Source organism: Eschrichtius robustus, chromosome 13 (assembly GCF_028021215.1).
Source record: "Eschrichtius robustus isolate mEscRob2 chromosome 13, mEscRob2.pri, whole genome shotgun sequence".
In the NCBI taxonomy this organism is placed as follows: Eukaryota; Metazoa; Chordata; class Mammalia; order Artiodactyla; family Eschrichtiidae; genus Eschrichtius; species Eschrichtius robustus.
The window spans coordinates 55,448,119-55,470,982 of NC_090836.1; the positions used below are offsets into that span (position 1 = coordinate 55,448,119).

A 22,864-nucleotide genomic window follows, 5' to 3' on the forward strand; every position below is an offset into this window, starting at 1 on the left:
ATGCAGCTTCTGCAATTTAATCACCATTGGAGTCCTTACAGCCTCCTAATGGTTTGTCAATTCGCAGATTAGGATATGTGACAGGTGGTGAAGGCTGGTGTTTACCAGACAGACGTCAATTCAGGGTAACTGGATAAACTAACTTGTGATATGGGGCTAGAGCTGGGTCCCCACCCTAAAGTGTCAGACACTTCTTTGCTTTTCTGTAAAGTCTGTAATGCCTCTGAATGCACAAGGCTCTCGTTGGCAGATCTGCACTCCCTCAGTACACTGCTATCTGTGACATCCTTTTGTACATGTTTCTTTCTGTGCTTTGGAACGCCTTCCCATCCTCCACCTTCCTGCGGAGTCAACACCTGTATCTAGGAAGCCTTTATCGTTCCTCTGTAGTGGGTTCAGGTTCCTCCCCAACCCTCCCCCCCCCTCACCACCCCCCCTGCCGTCCCCCAGGGCAGCCTAGTCTAGCGTCTATTGTACTTATCCCACCATCTTCCTACTGTTTCCTGGACTGTCTCCCCATTAGACCATGTGCTCCCTGGGGATTTATAATACATTAAGTAAATGAATGCACAGTCTATGCATTGAATGAATGAACGAATGAATGAGTGATGAAAGAATGAACCCAGGATTGGAACACAGAATTCAGAACCCAACTTCCTATACAATCCTTTCTTTCACTATAGCCCTTGTCAGCTGCAAAACAGCTACTTTTAATAGTTAGGGAGACTGAAGTCGTTAGAGGAAAAAGGGAGTAGCTGGCCTTTACCTCCTCTCAACCTGACATTTATATGCTCTTCTGGGTAAGACCGATAACTTATCTCTAGTTAACAGATTATTAACTACAGAGAGGGTCTTGGCTCTCAAGGAAAGTAGGGTGAGATTGTTACCAACTATACATCCTTATGTATTAGCAACAAAACAACAAAAAGCATTAGAGTTCTACGAAAGCAAACCAGAGAAAGCTCCCTCCCACTGCTTTCCTTGGCCTGGGTTCCACAGACACTGTCACCTACACGTGCCTTGTTCAAACTCTGCCAGCAACTCAAATTCAGCTCTGTTTGCAATCATAGGTTTTCTTCCATGAAGCAAAGTGAGGCAACTATCACAGCAGAGATGGAACATAACCAGGGCTTACCCTGTCCTGACCCAAGACATCTAAATGATGTCTCAAAGAGAACTTCATGTCCCCTGAATAATACAACCATCTACTGAGAAGTCTGTAACTGATGATTAAGCCTTCCAGCGTCACTCCTGAAACCCCTTTTCAGTGAAGCTGGGAGTGTATGACATTTAGAAAATCCTTCCCCCTTTCCAATGAAGTTGGAATAACAGACCAACTCATTCAAGCTCCACGTGACACTAGAACCTCAAACTTCTGTGAGAAGATTTTGGCCGTAAATACATTTCTGATAAATTCATTGCTTGAAAGCCAGTGTTCCCCGTTTTATGAGATCACCTCTCAGAGATCACGTTTTGAGAACAATCGGTCTCTGATGATCTGCCTTTAAGCTCTAGTTTCTCTCCTTGGCTGAGCCCACAGTAGAATGTCATGATCATGCTTGCATCAGGGTGGCCACGCTGAACAGAATGTGACCCTAAGGGAAGAGAAGAGAGTTTCCTGACCTTGTGCAGCTCCACAGGAGTTGGGGACATGATCTCCTTCATTTCCTGCTTCATTTTTCTCAGGGTGACAGACTTCCTGCCCACATCCGAGGGCAGAGTGTTGCTCCGAGTGGTCTGGCTGTAGTGTGGCCGTGAGCTGCTCCGTTCCTGGAAGCTGGCCTGTCGCCCCAGCTGACTGCGAGGTGTAGGGGCCTCGTGATTCAAACTCATCGTGCTCCCCGACATGATTGTTGCCTGTGGCATTGACAATTGTCAGAAACAATTAAGCCACGGACTAAGAAAAGCGTTTGGTTGCTCAACATGAAGCACATTTCTCCTTCTGCCCAGTCAAAATAACGGTCTCTTCAGGGCATAACCAAAGGCTGGAGAATGGACGTACTAACTGCACCATGAAAGTCAGGGAAAATGCTTCGCAAGTGACATTTATAATGCACAACTCAAATCCAATTTAAGTACTTAAGCCATTGAGTTTATTTAATCAAATACCACCCCTGGCAGTTTGGAGGCAAACTGAAAAGCTCTAACATCTGCTTACTGCAAACTACATTTTAAGCATTAACTTTCCACTGAGTGGGATCTAAAGATGGGATTCACGAGGCAACCTTCAGTATATCTTACCGAAATGAACTAAGAACTCCTCAGTGGGGACCAGGCTGACCCCATTTGCAGTGGTGCCTCTAGCCCCACCTGGAGGTAACAATGGGCTGAAATGAGGCTATTGATACAAAGGCGAGGGCTTCTACTGAATGCTGGCTGCCTAGCTCTGGCATATTGTCTTTCCTTTGGCCACGTGGCCGGCTGGAGAAGTTTGTAGATCAGCTAGGTCTCCACATCATCTGGCGTAGGTCAGTGTTTCTTAGAAATGACCTTTGTGTAAGACCCTCAGAGAGGTTAAGGAATAATCATTTATCACGCTACCGTATTCAACCCTTTGCTCAAAAGTGATGAGACCTGGATTGGATTTTACTAGTGAATTGAGAAGTTTGTTCAGTTTCAAATATGTTCCCTGCATAATACACAAGGAATGGTAAGATTAGATCTCAAAAATGACTGAGTCTCAGAAGTGGAACAAAAAGAGCATTAGAAACCAATATCATGCTGGGAATGTTCATTTCTCATGGTTAGAGGATGCTAAAACTCTGAAAATATGCCTGTAGCCAGCTCTGTGTTCCTCCATACGATGCTTATATAATGGTATACCAGCATCAGTGAATCTGCATGAAATCATGGATACAGAAAACAAATTCCACGCGCCACGTGACTGGCTACAACATGATATAGTGGTGTTAATACCGATGCTAAAAGTAACAGAATTGTAATTTGTTGAGTCCTTTGAATGTATTCACGCATTTAAGCCTCACAACAACTTTATGAGGTAAGCGCTGTTATTCCTCCCAATTTACATGTGAGGAAACTGAGGCACAAAAAGGCTGACCTACACAAGGTCCCATAGGTAGTAAATGAGCCAAGTGCACTATCTAAAATTACTGATCAGGAGGGAATACTGCAAAGTGAAGAGAGTTTTCATTTGTTATCTTGCTAAGATTTGTAATTCCAAGCTTCACCTGGTGTTCAGCTATACACATGCCACTAACAAGATCTTTGAATGACAGCCAAGTATTAGCACACAGGTAGGTATATCTACAACTCTGTTGAAAAAGAAACAAAACAAGTGAACTTATCAATATCCTGACTAGATCAGTTATCTTACTGGTAATTTTGAAAAAAACAATTGTAAAAAAAACCTTATGGGTCATTGAGCATTTACAAATGCTAAGTACCACATCTGTGTGTGTGTATGTAGCATACCATTAAATACTTATAATAACTCTATATGGTAAGGTATTACAATTATTATACCTCCTCATTTCACTTAAGGAAGGGGATGCCTGGATAAGTGAAGCAACTTGCTCAAGAGTCTGGGATTACAACTTTAGCAATCTGTCTCCAAAACTCTTATTCTTGACTATGAGGCTATATTGGTTCTCAGTCAAGTATGAGGTTGAAACACATAAAACTGACTTTTTTTAGTAAATGAAAAAAAAACCCTTAACACTTATCCAGTGTGGATTATCCATATAATGGTTTATTTCAGATAAATCCCCTTTAAATTGAAACCTTTCTATTACTAGCTTTGTTGGTAACATGGGACATCCTTTTATTTTTATGGCATTTAACTCACACATATCATTTCCTTGTTTAATCTACTGTTACTGACAGCATCTGATGATTGTTTTCTTGCTGTGGTGACCATCCACCTATTGTTTTTACCTATTTAGACTAGTTATTTGCTTTGTTAACATTTATTTTTAATACTCATTTTTCATTAGACCAACAGGAAACACATTGGGAGTCAAATAATCACTACAGCCGGGAGACAACACTTGTGCTTTGATGAGCCTTAGCCACAACAGAAGTTAAAATCTGATCTAGAAAGGGTTCTAATGGAAGCAATGACAGACTATCAAAAGGTCTTCAGGTCGAGTTTTCAAAGGATAGATTGTTTTGTTTAAAGTGAATGTAAATTGAATTAGCGATATTGCTGAAGGAATATTAAAATTAAAACACAAAAACTAAAATAAAAAGTAATTATTTAAAGTTTTCTAGGATTTGTTTCTGCTTCAAGAGTATGTATTGCCTGTTTTCATTTTGCACAATTCATAATTTATATTATACTTTTTCAAAATTATTAGTGAGATAACTGGTATACATACAACTTAGGAGGAACACGTTCAAGAGTTCTCTATCTGACGTTTAGTTAAAACTTCTTCCTATGTTATACTAAGCAAAAGATAGTTAAGGCAGTATTCATTACTCAAAATGTGGCAAAAATAATTTCTATCAAACATTTATTGTGTCATGTTCTATGTTAAGTGCCGTATAAACATTAGTTATTATAATCCCCATATTTTAAAGAAGAAATACCTGACAAGGAAATTAAGTAACTTGTCCAAAGTCTTAGTTTGAATTTTTCTCTTTTGTTAAAACTATGTATTTTTCAGCGCTAAAGCTGAACCTAAATTATTGCTAGCAATGGGGAAAATGACTAGTATAATTTTCATTTTCATTTCAATTGTAATCATTTTTCATCTTAGCTAATCTTCTACATTTGTTACAGTTATAGTACGCTTTAACTTTTAATGCTGGATATAAATTTCTTATGCAGGAACCTAGCTCCAATAATAGTTTTTGCATAGTGGCTTTTGCAATCAAGGGAGCAGGGTTCATCCAAACTGATAAATGAATACTCTTTGTGCTAAAAGTGTGAATGAGATTCTAATTTATGGATTTGTCAATCATTCTTCCTAGTTGAAAACTTTAATTTCTCTTCGGCTGTCAATTCAACCCATTTTTTTTTCCTGGATGTATAATTTCGAGGGCCACACCTGCCTGAAACGACGTTAGAGAAAACCTACTGGCTCCTGCAACATGACTTCTATGCTGACGGATGTTGTTTCCATTAGGTAACTCAACGTCTGAGTGAAAACACAACTTCATTGTATTACTTTTTACATCATCTTCATTTTACCTAATGTAGAAGAAGCTATTAGAAGAATAGCTGCTTCTTCAAAAGAGAAGTATTTCAAAATGCAAAATGAAAAAGGCATAGGAGCCAAAACATGCTTTGAAAAGCAGGAATATGTTCAAAAATTGTGAACTGAGATCTTCATTCAGTTTGGGAGAATGCTGATCCTTCTCCACACGGGAAGTGGTAAAAGTTTAAATAAGCCACCTGATACTTAAGCACTCTACGTTTTTTTGAAAGTTTCATAAAAGGGAATCAATTGCTAACATCTTAATTTATTTAAATTGTATAGGATTATCCATCTCCAGGTCCTTTAACTTGTGCTCTGAAGCCGCAATTCATGCCAGGTAATAATCATGATGTTTACAAATTCAAACTAATATTTTTCTTTATAATTCTCTTTGCAGGTTCACAAACATTAGAATCACATAAAATATCCACACATGCATCTGAGAAGCAAAATAATATAAAGATGACTCATCGTTTTAGAATTGCAAGAGTTCCACCCCATTAGGCCATTCACATTCCTTATGGTGACTTGGGGACCTCATATGACATCAAAATAAAAATGAAACTTTTGCCGCTTTATTTTTTACAGCTCAGAAAATTTAAAAGAACATAAAAGGAAACAGTCCGGGACTTCCCAGACCAAAGTGTGAATACCGTCAGCAAATTTATGGCTTGGATTAAAGAGCTCACCAGGAGTTCAGCTATTATACTCCGTCTCTCTGCAACTCCTTGAATTCACACTAAGTTAACATAGAATCAGGATTTGCAATCAACAGCAACGTGGTCTGTAATATGTTGGCTGCTTTTCAAACAGACTGGCTTTTTTCACCAGCTGCACTGTCATCTACTTTAAGGGCAAAATGAAGTAAAATAAAATTTCCTCTTATGTTCCTCTTCACGATCAAATTAATGTCTCTACCAGGTACAAATGAAAACATGCCAAAGAAACCTTTCTAAAGCACATAAGAGAATGAGAGATGCCACTGCTGGGAGGCTTAGCTCGCCCAGAACGAGCCAGTGGCAAACAGGTACAGTCAGGGTTAGCAGGGAGCGATGGCAGAAGCCACAGGTCAGTAAGCTCGGGGGGGTGAGGGGGGGTGGGAATGGGGAAAGAGATACTTTTAACTGCATTGGATAAAATCAAATCACTGTCCAGACGACAAGGGGGCAGGGAAGGCAGCTTCACAAGCAAAAATATAAACATAAAGGGTAGCTACCAAGAGATTCATGTTTCTCAAAGACACACGCCTGTCAGCTTTCTCCTGTGGAAAGGGTTAAAGCTTTTAAATGAACTGGTGTGATCAATGCCAACTCAAAAGGACCAAGAGAAAAAATGAATGTAGAAACAATAAAAGTAGCAGGACCGAGGCTACCTCGAGTTCTCTGAGAATTCCTGATTGTCCACAGGTTTCCAAATCCTCTAGCGCTTGGGACCAGAAGTTCTCCTCTTGCTCGGCCTCTGCGCTGTCTGGAGCCCCTGTAAAACTGTTGTGAAAAACAGTCTGGGTTAAGAACTTGCCAGACATTTTTTTTTTTTTTGGTATCCAGAATCTCTCTCTCCTTCATCTCACACACAAAATAGAGATTCGTTTTGGATCTGGCTTTCTTCCCACTGTGGCCTCCAAGTCAAGCCAGCTTCAGTAGAAGGACGCTTTAGGAAACTCAAAGTATCTCAAAGACCAGAAGGACCATGGTCTTACTAATTGAATTTCAGAGTATTCACGGCTGCGTCAATATGGCACCCGTGGGAATATCTTTCAGCTGCTCTTGTCCACAGGGAAAGGGAAATCAAACTTTTCTCTAAGAGAGAAAAATATGCTTTCCCCACTCATTATAAACATCAGTACAGAGCTGTTAAGTGCTATCGCTTTTTATGAATTTCCTTAAACTATTTTGGTAAGGAGCAAACTGCTAAAATAGACCTCTCAGTTAAAAATATGGAACCCTCAGTTAAAAAAAATTTTTTTTCTAATGTAAGGTAATGTGAAACTAAACTTCTAAACGAAAGGAGAGGGAACTAGTCATAGAGTGAGGACACGGTTTACAGAAGTAGAATTTCCTCATGTGCTACTGTTGTTTTCATTCAGGGAAACTTAGCTCTTGCCCTGTTGTGTGGTGGAGCCCTGGCTCCCACTGGGCAGGCCCAAGTCTTCGAATCTGGGCATGGGGCCAGCACGGATGGTGACAGTGGCTTCACACAATGCTAGCAGTAGGTGCCACCGGAAGTAGAGAAGTTCACATCTGGCCCAAATGACCCGGAAGCAGTTGGGACAGGGCAGCAGTTGGTGAAAACCTTACCCACTGACTGTGGACCGGTCCCAGTCTTCGTTACTCAGCCCCACATCTGGGTAAGTCTGGCTTCGAGGCTTAGTGACTGGGGACAAACTGCCTCTCTGTTTGGGACTCCTCCAGTCATAGGTGTTGAAGTTGTAGCCTGAGGCCTGAAAGCCAGTGCCTGAAACAAAAACAAGGTGTTATATTCTATTTTAGTAACTTGTCTTTTTCTGTAGTTTCCATTAGTTTGTTCAAGGGGGTTGACTTTAACAGAATTTGGGATCATGAAGGCCATCAAGACAATACTTAAATCTTACATTAAAGACACATTCACACCTATTATCCCTAATGAGTCTAACAACAGCCCTGAAGTAAGACCCTTAGACTCAAGCAGGAGGAGCCACAGTGCTGGACCTGTGCTTTCTGTGGCTCCTGCCCTCCTCGGTCTGGGTGAGAAATCTGCTGGGGCCCTGGGGGCGGTGGTGGTGGAATAGGCCCAGACCTGTATCTAACCCTTTCTAGTGCAAGCTCCAGAAGGTCAGAACCCTGACTTTCCTGCCCAGACACCCTGTGTCCACTTCCAGGGTGGAAGTCTGTCCTTCTGAGAGTGGAATTTGCCACCAGATGTGGGTTCCAGACCCAAGGAGTGGCCAAGGGGCGCTGGTTGCAGGGGTGTGGACCAACCGTGGCTAAACCGGCTGGCGCCCACCAGTGTTAGGGATGGGCCTGAGGATTATTTCATCCACCAAGAAATGACATTGTTAGCGAGTAGAGGGGTCAAATAACTACAGCACCAGCAATAACGGCAAACACAAGGTGGGCGTTTACTATGCACCCAGAACTTCATTGTTTTATTTGTATCACCTTATTTATTCTTCATAATTATCTTTGAAGGTAGATACTGTCATTATTTGCATTCAAGGACCTAGGGGTACTTGCAAACTTTCCTGGGGGTTCCAGTCCTAACTTTAGGAGAATCAGTTTTCAGATCCTCAAATTCCACAGGCAGGTCTTCCCAAAACTGGCCTCGCTGAGAAAGTTCCGGGAGGATCTGAGATCTGTCAAGTCTCCCTTCTTACTTCCCCATTCACAATTGTTTTCCTGCCCCTTTACAAATGAAAGACATATTTCTCATCCATATCAAACCTCTGAATGAGCTTGGCCCTGGGATATAAAAACTCCCAGGCATCAAATCAAGGGATAATTCGGGAAAGCCTCATTCCTGAGGGAAGGTCTTGGAGTGCAGCCTTATTTCAACCAGGCACAGATCTAGCGCAAGGCTTTTACCCCCTCTCATCCATCTATCTCCCTGCATCTCAGAATCAGAATTCAGAAGGACAGCTGTCAGGGTGAGGAGGTGGGCACATTATGATGTTTATTTGAGCTGCAAAACAAAGACTGACTTCCTTTCTGACAGGGAATTAAGTCTGATTGGCTTCATGGGTGACAGTGAGGAATGGCTTTGACAATGAGGTTATATAATGGACAATTTTCCACGAATTTGAGCTAAATCTGTGGCTCCATATTTTGACAAAAATACATTTAAGCATATTTACCACAAACTGGAAATGACAGTTTTTGACAGTTTTGCAATGACAGTTTTTGTATTATAATTTGAGGAGACAAAAGTTAGGATGACAACTAAGTGTGTGGCGGGGTCTCAGTTTTTCAAAATTCTTCGCGAGGGGCCTTCAGCTGGGAGAGCAGGGGCTGACTGGCTGGTCTGACTTTATGGTTCATGCTGTAACCACCACACACGGCTTCATCTACTACTTCAGGCTGTGACCCGTTACGTGTGTGTGTGTTTACATGTGTGTACCGGGGTTGCAATATTACATGCACTTCTTACTATGCTTAAAACACATAATCTAGCAAACAGGCCTAGGGCTCCAATTTCACATGCAATTCAATGACCCAACCACATCCTTTTGTTTGTCTTCCCCATTCACTTTCCCTCCACTCGTTTGGTCCTATAATGCCATCCTCACTATCTGTTAGAGCCCAGAGAAAGCAGGATGGCCAAGGATAACGCTCTCTGATCAAAAGGATTTAATCTCCAGAATGCAGGGGAAAGTACACAGCCGCATCATGGAAATACTCTACGAATCTCCTGTTTTAGGAAACCAAGGATTAGAAGTCCTTGGCACAGAGGAACTATTTACAGTTCAAAATCTCATTTTCTTTCTTGGGTAACTGCAGAGTACGGCTAGACATTTGGCGAGAAGTCTTGTGTGATGAATGTGCAGTTTTCTGTCGTAAGTGTTGAATTAAGGGAACACATGAGTCGCCTCTTGACGAGGGGTGACTGGGCAACACTGCATCTCTCCTGGCTCCGTCTGACACCAAATAAACGAACGAATAGATCTGGTTCCTTCTGAACCAAATAAACGAACCCCCAAATATTCACATGAAGTCTCTTAAAAAGAGTTAGGGGAAGCCCGCGCCTCACTTCCCTGACCCAGCTTTAAACTTGCTAAAAGCCAAATGCTAAATGGTTGTGTCCTCCGGGGGGGGGGGGGGCCTTCCTTTTCTGACAGGCATTAACCCATATGACCGTTCAGTTCCCAGGGGAAACTCCAACATGCTTTAAACTGAGCAGATTAACTTTCTGATTTTCCTTCCAACTGTTGTAAGTAGTTCTTGGTGACTTGGGCAAGAGTGTAAGGATGGCCTTGAGCAGATCTGAAGCATCAGTACTAGGAAAATGTCCCCTCCCTGCCAAAAGGTGTGTCTCTCTATACCAAGGATGCCTTGTCTTAATAAGCATTATTAAACGATTATTGCATTACAACAAAGCAGGGCACGAAAAGGGGATACAGTTCAAATATTTTTGCGTTAGGCATGAACTTAGAAGACCTGGGTCTGGTCCATGCTATGCTAGCACAGGGACTGAAGTAAGAGAAGACCTAGGTTCAAATCCCAGGTTTGTCACTTCCTTGCTCTGCAGTCTTGGCCAATTCCCCTCCATGTAAAATAGGGATAATGACACGTGCTTCACCAGGTTGATAGGAGAATTAAGGAGAATAATATACACAAACACTCATGAACATGCCTGGAACACAATGAGGTTTTAATGAAAACCTCATTTAATGTTCATTACTTTTATTATTTACTAAGTCACTCAACTTGTCAAGATCTCAGTCTCCTTATTATAAAACAAGGAAAGTAGGAAATCAGCATTGCTAATTCAGGAGATGTTCCAGCACCTCTAAGACTCGTCAGGTACTGCAGGAGGAGCTGAAATGTAAAGATAATAAAACTAGGCTCCTGTCCTCCCAAACCGCACAGTTTAGTATAGGTTTGGGGGAAAGAGGAGGAGAAACAGGCATAGATAGAAAATGAGAATTCTAATAGCACGTGAGAAGTGTTATCCTTTCAGTCTGAACACACTGATAGAAAAGAACAGAGATCTGTCTGGGGGTCAGAATACAGGTCGTGAAAGGTGTCAACGGAAAAGCAACATACAAGCTGGGACTTAGAGGATAAGCTGGCATTTACCAGTGGAAGTACTGCGGAAGCAGTGCAGGCCTAGCAGGAGGGGCTGGAAAGGTGCACTCATGATAAGCGCCGCTCCCTGGCCTCATGTTCCGTCAGTGGGTTCCTGCTTCACTCTCATGGAGGGAGCAGTAGTCCGGCGATTTTCTGGTCCCTCTTACCATCTGTACTTAATCCTCCCCAGAGGAGGAGCAGCGATTTACCCAATGGTCCAGTTCTGGAAAACAGCACTGGGAATGTACCCTTGGGCCCTTCTTGGCTCTCTCCAGACCCAATCCCTCCCACTGCTGCTGCACCGTGAGGTAAGCAAACCTGGGTCCCACTCCTGGGGCTCACTGAACTCAAAGGAGGCAGGAGGCCAAGACTGCACGGTTAGCTGACTGTGGCAGACTACTAATTGCCTATCAAAACATCCATTCTTATCTTCATCTTTTTACTAGAATACCAGTTTTGAGGGTGGGCATATTACTGCTCAGGATAAGACTATATATCCTAGCCTCCCTTGAAGTTGTGTTAATTTAATTATGTGGAAAGTTCTGGCCAATGACATGTAAACAAAACTTCCAGAAAGGCTCCTTACAACTCTCTTTCCTGCTGCCCGGAATGTAGATGAAATGGCTGGAGCCCCAATAACTATCTTGGACTATGTGATAAACTCAAGGATGGAAGGCAAGTGCTAAGAATAATAGAGAAGAAACACTTAAGGGCATGGGTCCTTGATGACCCTGTTGAATTATATACTAGTTCTGAAATGCCTACTCCTTTTTGATTTAAGTCACTGCAATATTAGGGTTTTTAGTTCTATTCAGCTAAGTCAAATCCAACTGACATGCTGGGGTCAGAGTTTGCTTTGTAGATCTGACTTTCCCCTTACTTAAGTCCCAACATCAGACCTGGGTTGGGGTAGGGAAATAACAATCGTGACTCCGGGTGTTCATTCAATCCAGACTTTCTAACAACCCCCCGACTCTGTCAAAAAAAAAAAATTAAGATGTTGATATTTTAATCCATTGCTGACTCCAATTTCTATTTCCCAACAGATTTAGAATTGATAAAGGCAGGGACTGATTAACATCAAAACACCTAGTGCTATCAGGGTACCAAAGACCAAAGCTTACTTAGAGAAGAGTGAGAAGTTCAGGATGAGGAGTAAAAGGTACTGTGGGGAAGTGTCAGGAGATGAGATCGATAAAGCAGTTGGGGACTGGATTACAAAGAACTCTGTGTTTTAAACTAAGGACCTTTGGCTTCATCCGACAGCAAGAGAGAACCATCAAAAGAGTTTTTTTTTTTTTTTTTTTTTTTAAAGGGAGTGGCATTGTTCGATTTAGGTTTTCTAAAGGTCATTGATAGTAACGTGGAATGGTAAGATGCTCAAAGTAAGATGAATGAGGAAGTAAATATTTCAGACCTGATGAAGGATCTATAACAAAGGCAATGGCAATGAATGGAGAGACATGAAATGTTGAGCTAGTAGAAGGTAGGAGGATGCCTGGGTCCTGATAACACAGTGGGGCTACTGCCTCCTCAGGCTCTGCCCTACAGTAGGAGAAAAATAAGCCTCTATCTTGTTTAAACACCATCATCTGTATTTTCTTTTATAAGCAGGTGAATCCAATCCCTAACTGTTGCAGGTGGATGATGACAGAGTAATTTAAAATAGGGAATGTCTGAGGGAAATTAGGTTTGGGTAAAGGCAAGTTGGTTGCCACAGTTGAGAAGATGTTATCAGGCCCTGAGGAATATCCCTTTACACTAGGAGTCAAACTTAAAAGCCATGGAAAGAAGAAAATAAATGAGGCAGCCCAGGTGCCAGAAAAATCAATTGCCAGAAATATAATTAGACTTTGTTTTTACTGAGTGATGATGTAAATAAGCACATAAAATTAACAGGTATGATACTGTAAACTAGATTTGAAATTCTAAATTGATTAAAAAATTGAAAGATAGAAGTAATTTAAAAATGTATTTCCTAAGTAGTTACTCTTCTTATTTAGAACTGGAAACCTTTTCATTTTTCTTTTTTTCTCCCTCCTTTCCCTTTCTCCCTTTCTCCCTCCCTCCCTCCCTCCCTTCCTTCTTTCTTTCTTTCACATCCAGGTTTCAGTATCTGGTCTTATATTTTGTATAATAATGTGAGGGATGTTATGGATTGAATTGTGTCACCCTCAACTCATAAGTTGATGCCCTAACCCCTAATGTGACTCTGTTTGGAAATAGGGCCTTAAAGAGGTAATTAAAGTTAAATGAGGTCATAAGGGTAGGGCTATGGTCCCATCAGATGGGTGTCCTTATAAGAAGAGGAAATGTGGACACACACAAAACACCAGGGATGCGGGTACACAGAAGAAAGGCCATGTGAGGACACAGTGAGAAGGTGGCCATCTACAGACCAAGGAGAGAGGGGCTTCAGAAGAAACGAAATCTGCCAACACCTGATCAAGGACTTCTAGACTCCCAAACGGTGAGAAAATGAATTTCTGTTGTTGAAGCCACTAGTCTGTGGTATTTTGTTACAGAAGCCCAAGAAAACTAACACAAGGTATAAAATTCAGTCTAGATTCCTTTCACTGAGAGTAATGTTTAATTTTTATTCAGTTGCATGATGAAAAAATAGGTCTTCACAAATGTAGGTACTTCTGAAAGTTGATGGAATCTTGGTATAATAATTTTTATTTTTAGGGTAACTACACCTCAGATATTTGTAAAATTCGGATGCTCAATATTGTTTTTAGTACCACAATATTGTGCAGATAAATACCTTCCATTTGTAGCTCTTAATTCACATTCACTATTAATTTAGAGAAGTGATGCTGGTTCTTATTCATAAAGTTTAAAATCAGAGAATGGTTTTGAAAATCAATCTTCAACTCTACAATTTTGGGATTGTAGCTCCTCCTGTTACTTTTATTTTTGAAAGCCAATTTTAGCACAGGAGAGCGAGCCAGATAATTTCCTGCCAAATTTATTTCCTAAAGCCCCAATTTTGCTAAGAATGAGAAAATCAAATCATACATTTGTGTAACTATTTGTAATTGTTCTTGCCAAGAAATATTCAATGCATTTAGAGGAGACTGGTTTCAAAATGGCAGAGCAAAGATAGATCTACCTTCTCTTAGAAATCACCTCAAAACAAAGAACAGAATGTAAAGTCCATCTTCAGCAAAACTAGAATACTGAACCATAATACACGGGGAAAGTTACCAAATCCTGTGAAAGACAAACGGGGTGTGGTGCTAAGAAGCCAAGAGGAGACACCTCTGACCAGAGATATTGGAGAAGGCCCAGCCCTCCAAAGCAGGGGCCATGGCATGAGGCAAAACAATAATGCTTTGTTTGGAACACTAGAATGGATTGCATTGACTGGTGGCAGGCAGTGCCCTAGACCCAGTTTGGCACCAGGGAAAAGCCAGGGAGGTGGGCTGAGAGATACCTCCAGACATGCCACGGACTGCAGGAAGCAATCTCCCAGTGAGCCAGGCTGGCAGAGAGGAATTCTACATTGGTGGCAGCCTGCAGTTGCTGCCCTCTGCTGGCTGAGGAAGAATGCACTCATCGCAGGTACCGTGAACTGGGGGTAAATTTTGCGCCCTTCCAATTTAGGAAAAAGTCATCTCATTTAAACATAAGCAGTAATTTAAAAGTAACTGGCATAAGACATATACCAAGTTCATATTTAAACAAAGGAGAGAAGGCACAGAAAAACAAAGCCATAACAGATGAAGGATACTCATGAGAAAAAGACTGCCATGGAGCAAATGATGAATATGACCAAATATATCACAGCAAAATTACAAAAATACACATCTCTATAAAACAAGAGATCAGAGATATGAGAGCTCAAGGAAAACTGTGCAAGGCAAAATCATAGAAGGAGACGAAACATGAGCTTGTAGAGATCAGAAAAGAAATGGAAGAGAAAAATAACCCTCTCCCAATGGAGAAAATCCTGCTGAGTCTCCTGTTCTGTGCTATTCTTTGTACGTACTATGTTGTGTTACCTAACTACGTTCAAGGAAAGCTGGACTCTCTGACTGTACATGTTGGTGTCTTTCTGATCAATTACCATCACCTTTTATGAAAACTATAAGGAAGCATGGAAATAAATGAATTATGTATTCAAGTCCTAAAAAGAACAAAATCTAAGAAGAACAAAGTTAATCAAATTAAAAGCAAAAATTTATTTTAAAAAATCAGAATGGAATTAAATAAATGCAAGAGTCAGTTCTTTGTAAAAAAAAAAAGGGCAAATACATCAAATGTAGAACCATACTTGGGATATAATTATAGAAACCAAGAAAATTACAAGAATCAAATAAGAGATTATATAATGATATGCAAATATATTTGAAAACCTGGATGAAATGGAGTTGTTTTCTTTTTTCTGAGATAATACAAATGATCATAATGACCTCAAAAAGGATCCAGCCATCCCACTTTGGGGTGTACATCAGAAGGAAATAAAATCTGTATTGAAGAGATGGCTTTACTCCTATGTCATTGGATCATTATTCACGATAGCCAAGATATGGAAACAACCTAAGTGTCTGCCAATGGATGAATGGATAAAGTGTGGGATATATGCATATATACAAGGGAAATGCTTCAGCCATAAAAATGAAGGAAATCCTGCCATTTGCAACAACATGGATGAACCTGGAGGACGTGATGCTAAGTTAAATAAGCCAGAGAGAAAAAGACAAATACTATGTGAGCTCACTTATCTGTGGAACCTAAAAATAAAGTCAGACTCATAGAAACAGAGAGTAGTATGTGGTTGCCAGGGGCTGGGGAGCAGGAGATGAGAGATGTGGGTCTAAGGGTGCAAACTTTCATTTATAAGATGAATAAGTTCTGGGGATGTAATGCACAGCCTGGTGATGATAGTTACTAGTACTGTATTGTATACATGATGCTAAGAAAGGAGATCTTAAGCCTTCTCACCAAACACACACACACATAAATGGTAACTATGCGAGGTGAGAGATGTGGTAATCAACTTGGTGGTAATCATTTCACAATATATATGTACACCAAATCTTATTACATTGTATACTTTAACTACATAGAATTTTATTTGTCTTAACTGCATATAATTTTGTCAATTACACCTCAATAAAGTTGAAAAAATAAACTCAAAAGAGAGAACTATCTAAAGAATATATATGACAGGATCAGACTGCCTGACTTAAGAGTCAAGAATTACAGACGTCACAAGAGCCTCGCCGTCCGTGAGTATGACAGTCCAGGTACCATCAATTTGTCAGTCTCCTCTTGTATTGATTGACCTTTGCAAACTCTAAGGAAAGCAATCATAGGGTTTTCTGAGAGTTTGAAGGAGGAATAACTAAGACAAGGGGGCCAAAAGCATAAGCTCTTGATAAGGCAGAAAGGCATGAATAGTATAAGAGTCAAGAGAATGGGGAGTGGAAGAAGCCGGCCCAGAAGCAGACTAGAAAAGATGTGCATCAACAGAACTGAGAGTCATCCCACTGTGAGACTTCTTTAAACACAGTCCTTCTTTCTCCACCAGCTTTGATTACTCCATCCTTCTCCCCTTTTCATTAACTAAGTAAAAATTCACTCTGTTGGTACTTGTTAATTGTCTGGCCCTTCAGCTGGGTAACCTCCTTCACAAGAATAAGGACCATACCTCTTTTGTCCAACGTTGTATACCCATCATATACTGGCTTTTATTGTGCCAGTCATTACATATTTACTTAATGAATGAATGGGGCAAGCTTGACATTTTGAACTAGAAGCAGAGAACAATAAGGAACATGGCTGCAGAGACATGAATTCCTAGCCCAAGGAGGAAGATATGCATGACAGAGGTACAACATCCTATTGGGAATGGAGCAACTATTATAGATTTAAAGGTAAAAGTCTTCTTGAGATATGGTAGAGAGAGTGTGCTGAGAGGCTGTGAGGACAAGGCGGAAAGATAATCTACATCTCACAACATGATATATCACAGCGGAAAAAAGGTACGGTTCTAGGCCTTCCTTTAAAAAGTCAACTTCACAGGCTTCCCTGGTGGCGCAGTGGGTAAGAATCCACCTGCCAATGCAGGGGACATGGGTTCGAGTGCTGGTCCGGGAAGATCCCACATGCCGCGGAGCAACTAAGCCCATGCGCCACAACTACTAAGCCTACGCTCTAGAGCCCACGAGCCACAACTACTGAAGCCCACACGCCTAGAGCCCGTGCTCTGCAACAAGAGAAGCCATCGCAATGAGAAGCCCGCGCACCGCAACGAAGAGTAGCCCCCGCTCGCTGCAACTACAGAAAGCCCGCGCGCAGCAACGAAGACCCAACACAGCCAAAAATAAATAAATAAAATTAAATAAATTTATTAAAAAAAAAAAGTCAACTTCACAAGCACTATCTGGAGAGATCTGGTTTTAACCCAATATCACAAGTAAAGGGGAAAAAGACAGACTTTGAGATCTTGGTAAACAATAAGATCAAAATGAGTGACTAGGACGTGCCCACCAAAATTCTTTTTTTTTTTTCCCACCAAAATTCTTATGGTGAGGTAGCCTGCGCTGATGGGCTCTACAATTTCCAATGATGAAGGTGGCAGGCTTGAGTTGCTCCGGCCTGCCATACTATAGTATGACTTTCCTTTCTGAGTGCTACACTTGTACAGAGTTAAGCTTGAACGTATTCAGAAGAGAGGCCCCCAGGATGACAAAAACACCCAAAAGTAAGTTATGTGAGGAACAGTGAAAGGAACTGGGGCTACTTTGCTTAGAGAAGGAAAGACTCAAGAGAAGCATGAGAGCTGTCTTTGAGCAGCTGAAGGGTTGTCAAGTGTCGAGGAGGCATTACTTTGGAATGACCTTGAGGGTAGAACTAGAACAAATAGGCAGAAGCTACAGGCTGACAGATTTCAGCTCAATACAAGGGAGAACTCCGAGCTGTCAGAACTAAGTACGGGGAGCTGGGAGATCTGCCTTAGCAGTTAGGCAGCAACTTGTCACTCTGGGCGCTCTAGGCCGTGCAGCATGACGGCGGGCAGCCAGGCTGGACAGGACATCAAGGGCTGCGCTGGACGCCAGACTAGCTGACTTCAAATTCTCTCCCAATACCGAAATCCTGTGATTTCAGCTTCCGTGTTCCTTACGGGAATCACTTGAGATGAGTTACGTAAAAGTGCTTTGTAAACTCTAGTTTTACAAATACAAGGTATTACTACCAATTTTTCATCACCTTGGAGGATGTCAATTCTATCCCAATTGCCATTTTTTCTATATCTCTCTTATCTCTCTTCAAACTCATAATGATTTTTAATCTATAAATGCCAAACTTATCATACCAATAATTATGACTACTATTCCCTGTCTAGGATTTTAAATTTTCAAAATCCTTCGTAAATAATAAATGGTTCTTCATCTTTTATAAACGAGGGATAGGCCTTATATTCAGTGTGCTAATCATGGGCCTGATCTTATTGTGTAAGAGGATAGAGGAGCTAAGTTCTCACATATCATTTAGGGGCAGAACTCATAATCAATAGCTCACCAAAATCTGTATAACAAAAAAGTTCCCACATTAGTAAATAAACAATAAACAAACACATTAAGAAATAAACCTCAGTCTACGCTGATAGAATTTGACTTGGGTCCTTTATCCAGAGTGTCCTCTGGGAGTTTATCAACTCACTGGCAATGAAAACAGCTGTTATTTGGTGGCATAGCTAACTTGTCACAAGGTATTTGGACTTGGAAAAAATTACTTGCCAGATAAATGAAAGTCCCAGTCCTCTTTTGGGTGTTCAAAATATTTTCTCCACCTGTTTATTCATACAGTGGAATATTACTGAGCCATAAAAATAAATGAAGTACTGATACATGCTGCAACATGGATGAACTTAAAAATATTATGCTAAGTGAAAGAAGCCAGCCACAAAAGGCCACATATTATATGATTCCACTTATATGAAATGTCCAGAATAGGCAAATCTATAGAGACAGAAAGTAGATTAGTGGTTACCTAGGGTTTGGGTGGAAAGGGTGGGTGTGTGCTAATGGGTATGGTGTTTCTTTTTGGGGTCACTAAATGTTCTATAATAGATTATGGTAATGGTTGCACAACTCTGTACATATACTAAAAAAACACTGAATTGTGCATTTAAAACAGTGAACTTTGTTATGTAAATTATATCTCAAAAAAGCTGTTAAAATATATAGTGTCTTGAATAAGAATAAACCAGTAAAATCAAATTTTCTTTAAGAATTAAATAAAATTTTCTTGTTTTTTTAAAAAACAAAACAAAACAAAAAACCCAAATTATTTTCTCCACCGAACTCCAATATCATCTCTAACAAGTAATGACTTGATAACTTTGAAATATCATTTCTTTTCATTTTTGTCCATCCTTCTTGGGATTTAACAGAAAGTGACATAGGCAGAGGCAGGCTGAGAGAAAAAAACTAGAACCAGGAAGAGAGCAAACTGGATGCAGACCCTCCTCAAAAGTGGTTACCTAAGTTACTACAAAGCAACCCTCCCACCCGAACACATGTTCTCCAAACTGTTTATGTATTTTATTCTCTGACTTAAACCAAGAGCAGAAAAGGGATTCGGAGGCTGGAATTTATACAGGGTGTTAAGAGAGAAGGTAAGGCTCAGATAAGGAGAAATACAGAGAATTTTTGACACACTTCTCTTTGGATGCTAAGTATCATTAAGAAGGAAACATTTTTAAAGGAAGCATTTAGTTTATACTCTGTCTTCAGTCTAATACTTTTTGTGTGTTTATATTGTGTTAGTGAGGTTTACCTTTTCATGTAGGTTATACTTCGTCCCATGAAGACGCTGTTTGTGAAGAAAGAACTACAGTATACTTTAATATACTATGATTACAACTCTCTAATGATGAGCCTTGGGGGAAACCCCTACACGTTTCTATGAAAAGTCAGGAAGAGGCAGGAATAAATGGGGTCACAAATCTTTGGCTCATCTCTTTGCACATCCCCTGCCCTCCTCATTCCATCTTTGTGGAAAGCTTGCTAAAAAAGTAAGGCAATGGGGCTGGTCCTCAGTGACCCAATTTATTGTGTGGTTTGCCTCATATTAAACTGTGCTCGAAGGACAAGCTCTGGATCCAACACTTGGATGGCAGTAGGTCTAACGGGGGCCTGCTAGTGTTGGATAGATGTTCACAACTTATTAGCATTAAGGAGGAGGAGATGAAAGGTCACCATATTCAATGTGTTCACTATGGTTACACTGATGCAGACACAAGTAAAATAAAGATATTCTTTTCACGGAGTAGAAGGTGGATCTTTGAGAAACCTGAGCTTCACCAATGACCAATTTCCTGTACCCCACGGCGAGGACATACCTTGATTCCCATAGCTGCCTTCTATTCCTGAGCCATCCCACGAGTCCACGGCACTGTCCACGCTGGGCACAGTGGAGGGGTACGTATCGGTGAGTTTGCCTGGCTTCTGTGCTGGAGACGGGTCCTCCACATCTCCCAGGTCACTCAGGTGGCTGGCAATGGGGAATTTCTTGGGACTTGACGCTGACTGGGCTTTACAGACAGAAAAGGAGCTTAAGTACCAGAGAAAATTTAAATACAAAGATACGCCAACACTCCCTGGCTGTGTGTTTCCCTAGAAACAAACACGTAGACATTTGCACATTCTTTTAGGGAAGGAAATGCACTGCAAATCCTTAATTGTGGCTTTCAACCCACTCACCATCTGTCTGCTTCTTAATTTTCAAGGTGACAGTCTCTCCTGCCATCTGTAACAAGTGGATGGCTTCACTCAGAGGCTTCCCTTTCAAGCTGCTGCTATTGATGGCTAGGATTCGGTCTCCTATGTGGATCGCGCCAGTTCTGAAACGCCAAATAATAATAGGAAAGGTAGAAATAATCCCTGAATGCTACTGAATATAAATTCCCTGATATACTTTATTTATTCATAATAATAAAGACTTGGCAAGGGTCTCTAGAAGTCACTCCTTGCCTTCTCCTGAGCAATGTTACAAGATAACTGCGTCTGTTGTGAATTACTTCTTAGTTTCAAATAAAATCAGAAAAAATGTTTTAATTAGTATTTAAAATGGACTTGTGGGCTGTTTAAATTCCAAGAAAGCTGAGTCATTTGATAACCCTCTTAAAAATCCCAAGGAAACGAACAAAATGGGACAATCACAGTAGTGATGTTTAGCATGGAGCAGTCCTTCTTTCTACAGACTTAGAAGTGTTGAACACAATCAGTCAGTATCCCAGCTTACCGGAAGCAAGGCTTAGACACAAGACCCTGGTGTGGCAGGCCCCCGCCACCCCCCAGTGGTGATTCCAAGAATTGAAAAAGGCTGAACTCAGGAATCAGTTTGTTTGTTTTTTTTCGCCGCACTGCGCGACTTGCAGGAACTCAGTTCCCCAACCAGGCATCGAACCTGTGTCCCCTGCAGTGGAAGCGTGGAGTCCTAACCACTGGACTGCCAGGGAATTGCCAGGAATCAATTTGAATCCAACTCTGTCACCTACCAGCTGTGTGACCTGGGCACCTTATTTTCACCTCTCTAGGTGTGAGTTTCCTCCTCACTAGAATGGGGATAGTCATCTCACAGGGAAGCTCTGAGGGCTAAATAGGAAAACACATGTAAAAGGGCTTAACATCCTGCTTGAAATGTGGAAAAAGAAAATTAATTTATTGATCAATAGATAAACCTTTGATCTTTTCCCTTCTCGTCCCATTCTCACCCGATTCTGAACCAGCAGACTGGAATTTACGATTCTGATGTTCACCATATCTATCTTTGTTTGGAAGCACAGTATGGGGGAAGAGCAGACTCACAGCAGTCAAACTCAGGAAAGGTTTAAACACTCAGATCTTTCCACCTGGGTTGAAGGATGTAGAGTAGGAATCCCATGTGCTAGCCTCTGGGGTGCTGGCTCACTTGAAATATCCTGAGTGAAGGAAGCCCAGCTCACAGCCTGCTTGTGACTGAGTGGTCCAACCCCAGGTTGTTTTGGGGTCGGTGGGCAGCGGTGCTGGGCAGCGGCAACTGGGGCAACGGAGGTGACACGGGGTCACACAGATTATGAGGGGCTGCCTAACAAGTCTACCGATGCATCTACTCTCAAGGAATTTTTTTTTTTCCTTAAAAAAAAAAAAAGAGATCAATTCATTCTTCCATAAAGAGTCTCTGGGGAGTGCCCTGGCGGTCCAGTGGTTAGGACTCGGTGCTTTCACTAACGTGGCCTGGGTTCAATCCCTGGTCGGGGAACTAAGATCCCACAACCGTGCAACGGCACGGCAAAAACAAAAACAAAAACAAAAACAACAGTCTCCAGTTTATGAAAGAGCCATGCTGTAAGCCATAGAACACTTGACCAGGAGGTTGCTGAATCAGATCAATATTAATCTTTTCCTCATTGTCTAACAGAGAAACCTAGGACAGGGGGACACCTGAAGAATACCGTATCATAGGTGTCTCTGTTAATATCAGAATACGAAATTCCAACAGGGCAGCCTTTTTTGAGCTGCCTCGGTGCCCTCACCTGACAGATGAGGATGTTGGATGAGCTGATTTCTAACGTACCTTGCAGCTCCAAAATTCTGTGATGCTATATCTCTGTTTTGCAAACCAGTGTCTTCAAGTGTCAGCATGAACAGTGTGTGTGCACTCCTGAGCTAGGTTACTGGAGGACAGATCGGGTTATGGGGTTTGGAATATGTCCTACAACATGTCTTGGAAAGAAATACAGTATAATGGGGGTGGGGTGCATGCCAATGGAAATAAATTGCCAAAGGAACAAATGGGCATTCCAAATTTCAAGATGTTATTAAGTCACTGCACTGTTTCCTGAAATCTTTGAAGACGAAGCTTCTGTCATCCTCTCAGCAGCCAAGCCCGGTACCTGTCAGGTAACAGAGGCTCAGGAAATGTTTGCTGAATTGGATTGGACAA

General features: G+C 41.3%; 1 protein-coding gene across 3 annotated transcripts in view; it reads right to left on the reverse strand.

Moving 5' to 3' along the window:
* The window catches only part of GRIP1 (glutamate receptor interacting protein 1), a 454,025-nt gene that overhangs the window by 23,828 nt on the left and 407,333 nt on the right, over positions 1–22,864 (reverse strand). For 2 of the 3 annotated variants that reach the window (XM_068560188.1, XM_068560187.1), the window contains 6 exons: positions 20,641–20,780; positions 20,280–20,471; positions 7,457–7,613; positions 6,532–6,643; positions 6,376–6,420; positions 1,624–1,857 (listed from right to left, as the gene is read on the reverse strand). In XM_068560188.1, the coding sequence (XP_068416289.1) occupies positions 1,624–1,857; positions 6,376–6,420; positions 6,532–6,643; positions 7,457–7,613; positions 20,280–20,471; positions 20,641–20,780 (880 nt within the window). The remainder of the gene's footprint in view (positions 1–1,623; positions 1,858–6,375; positions 6,421–6,531; positions 6,644–7,456; positions 7,614–20,279; positions 20,472–20,640; positions 20,781–22,864) is intronic. The other variant, XM_068560189.1, reaches the window with a different exon arrangement.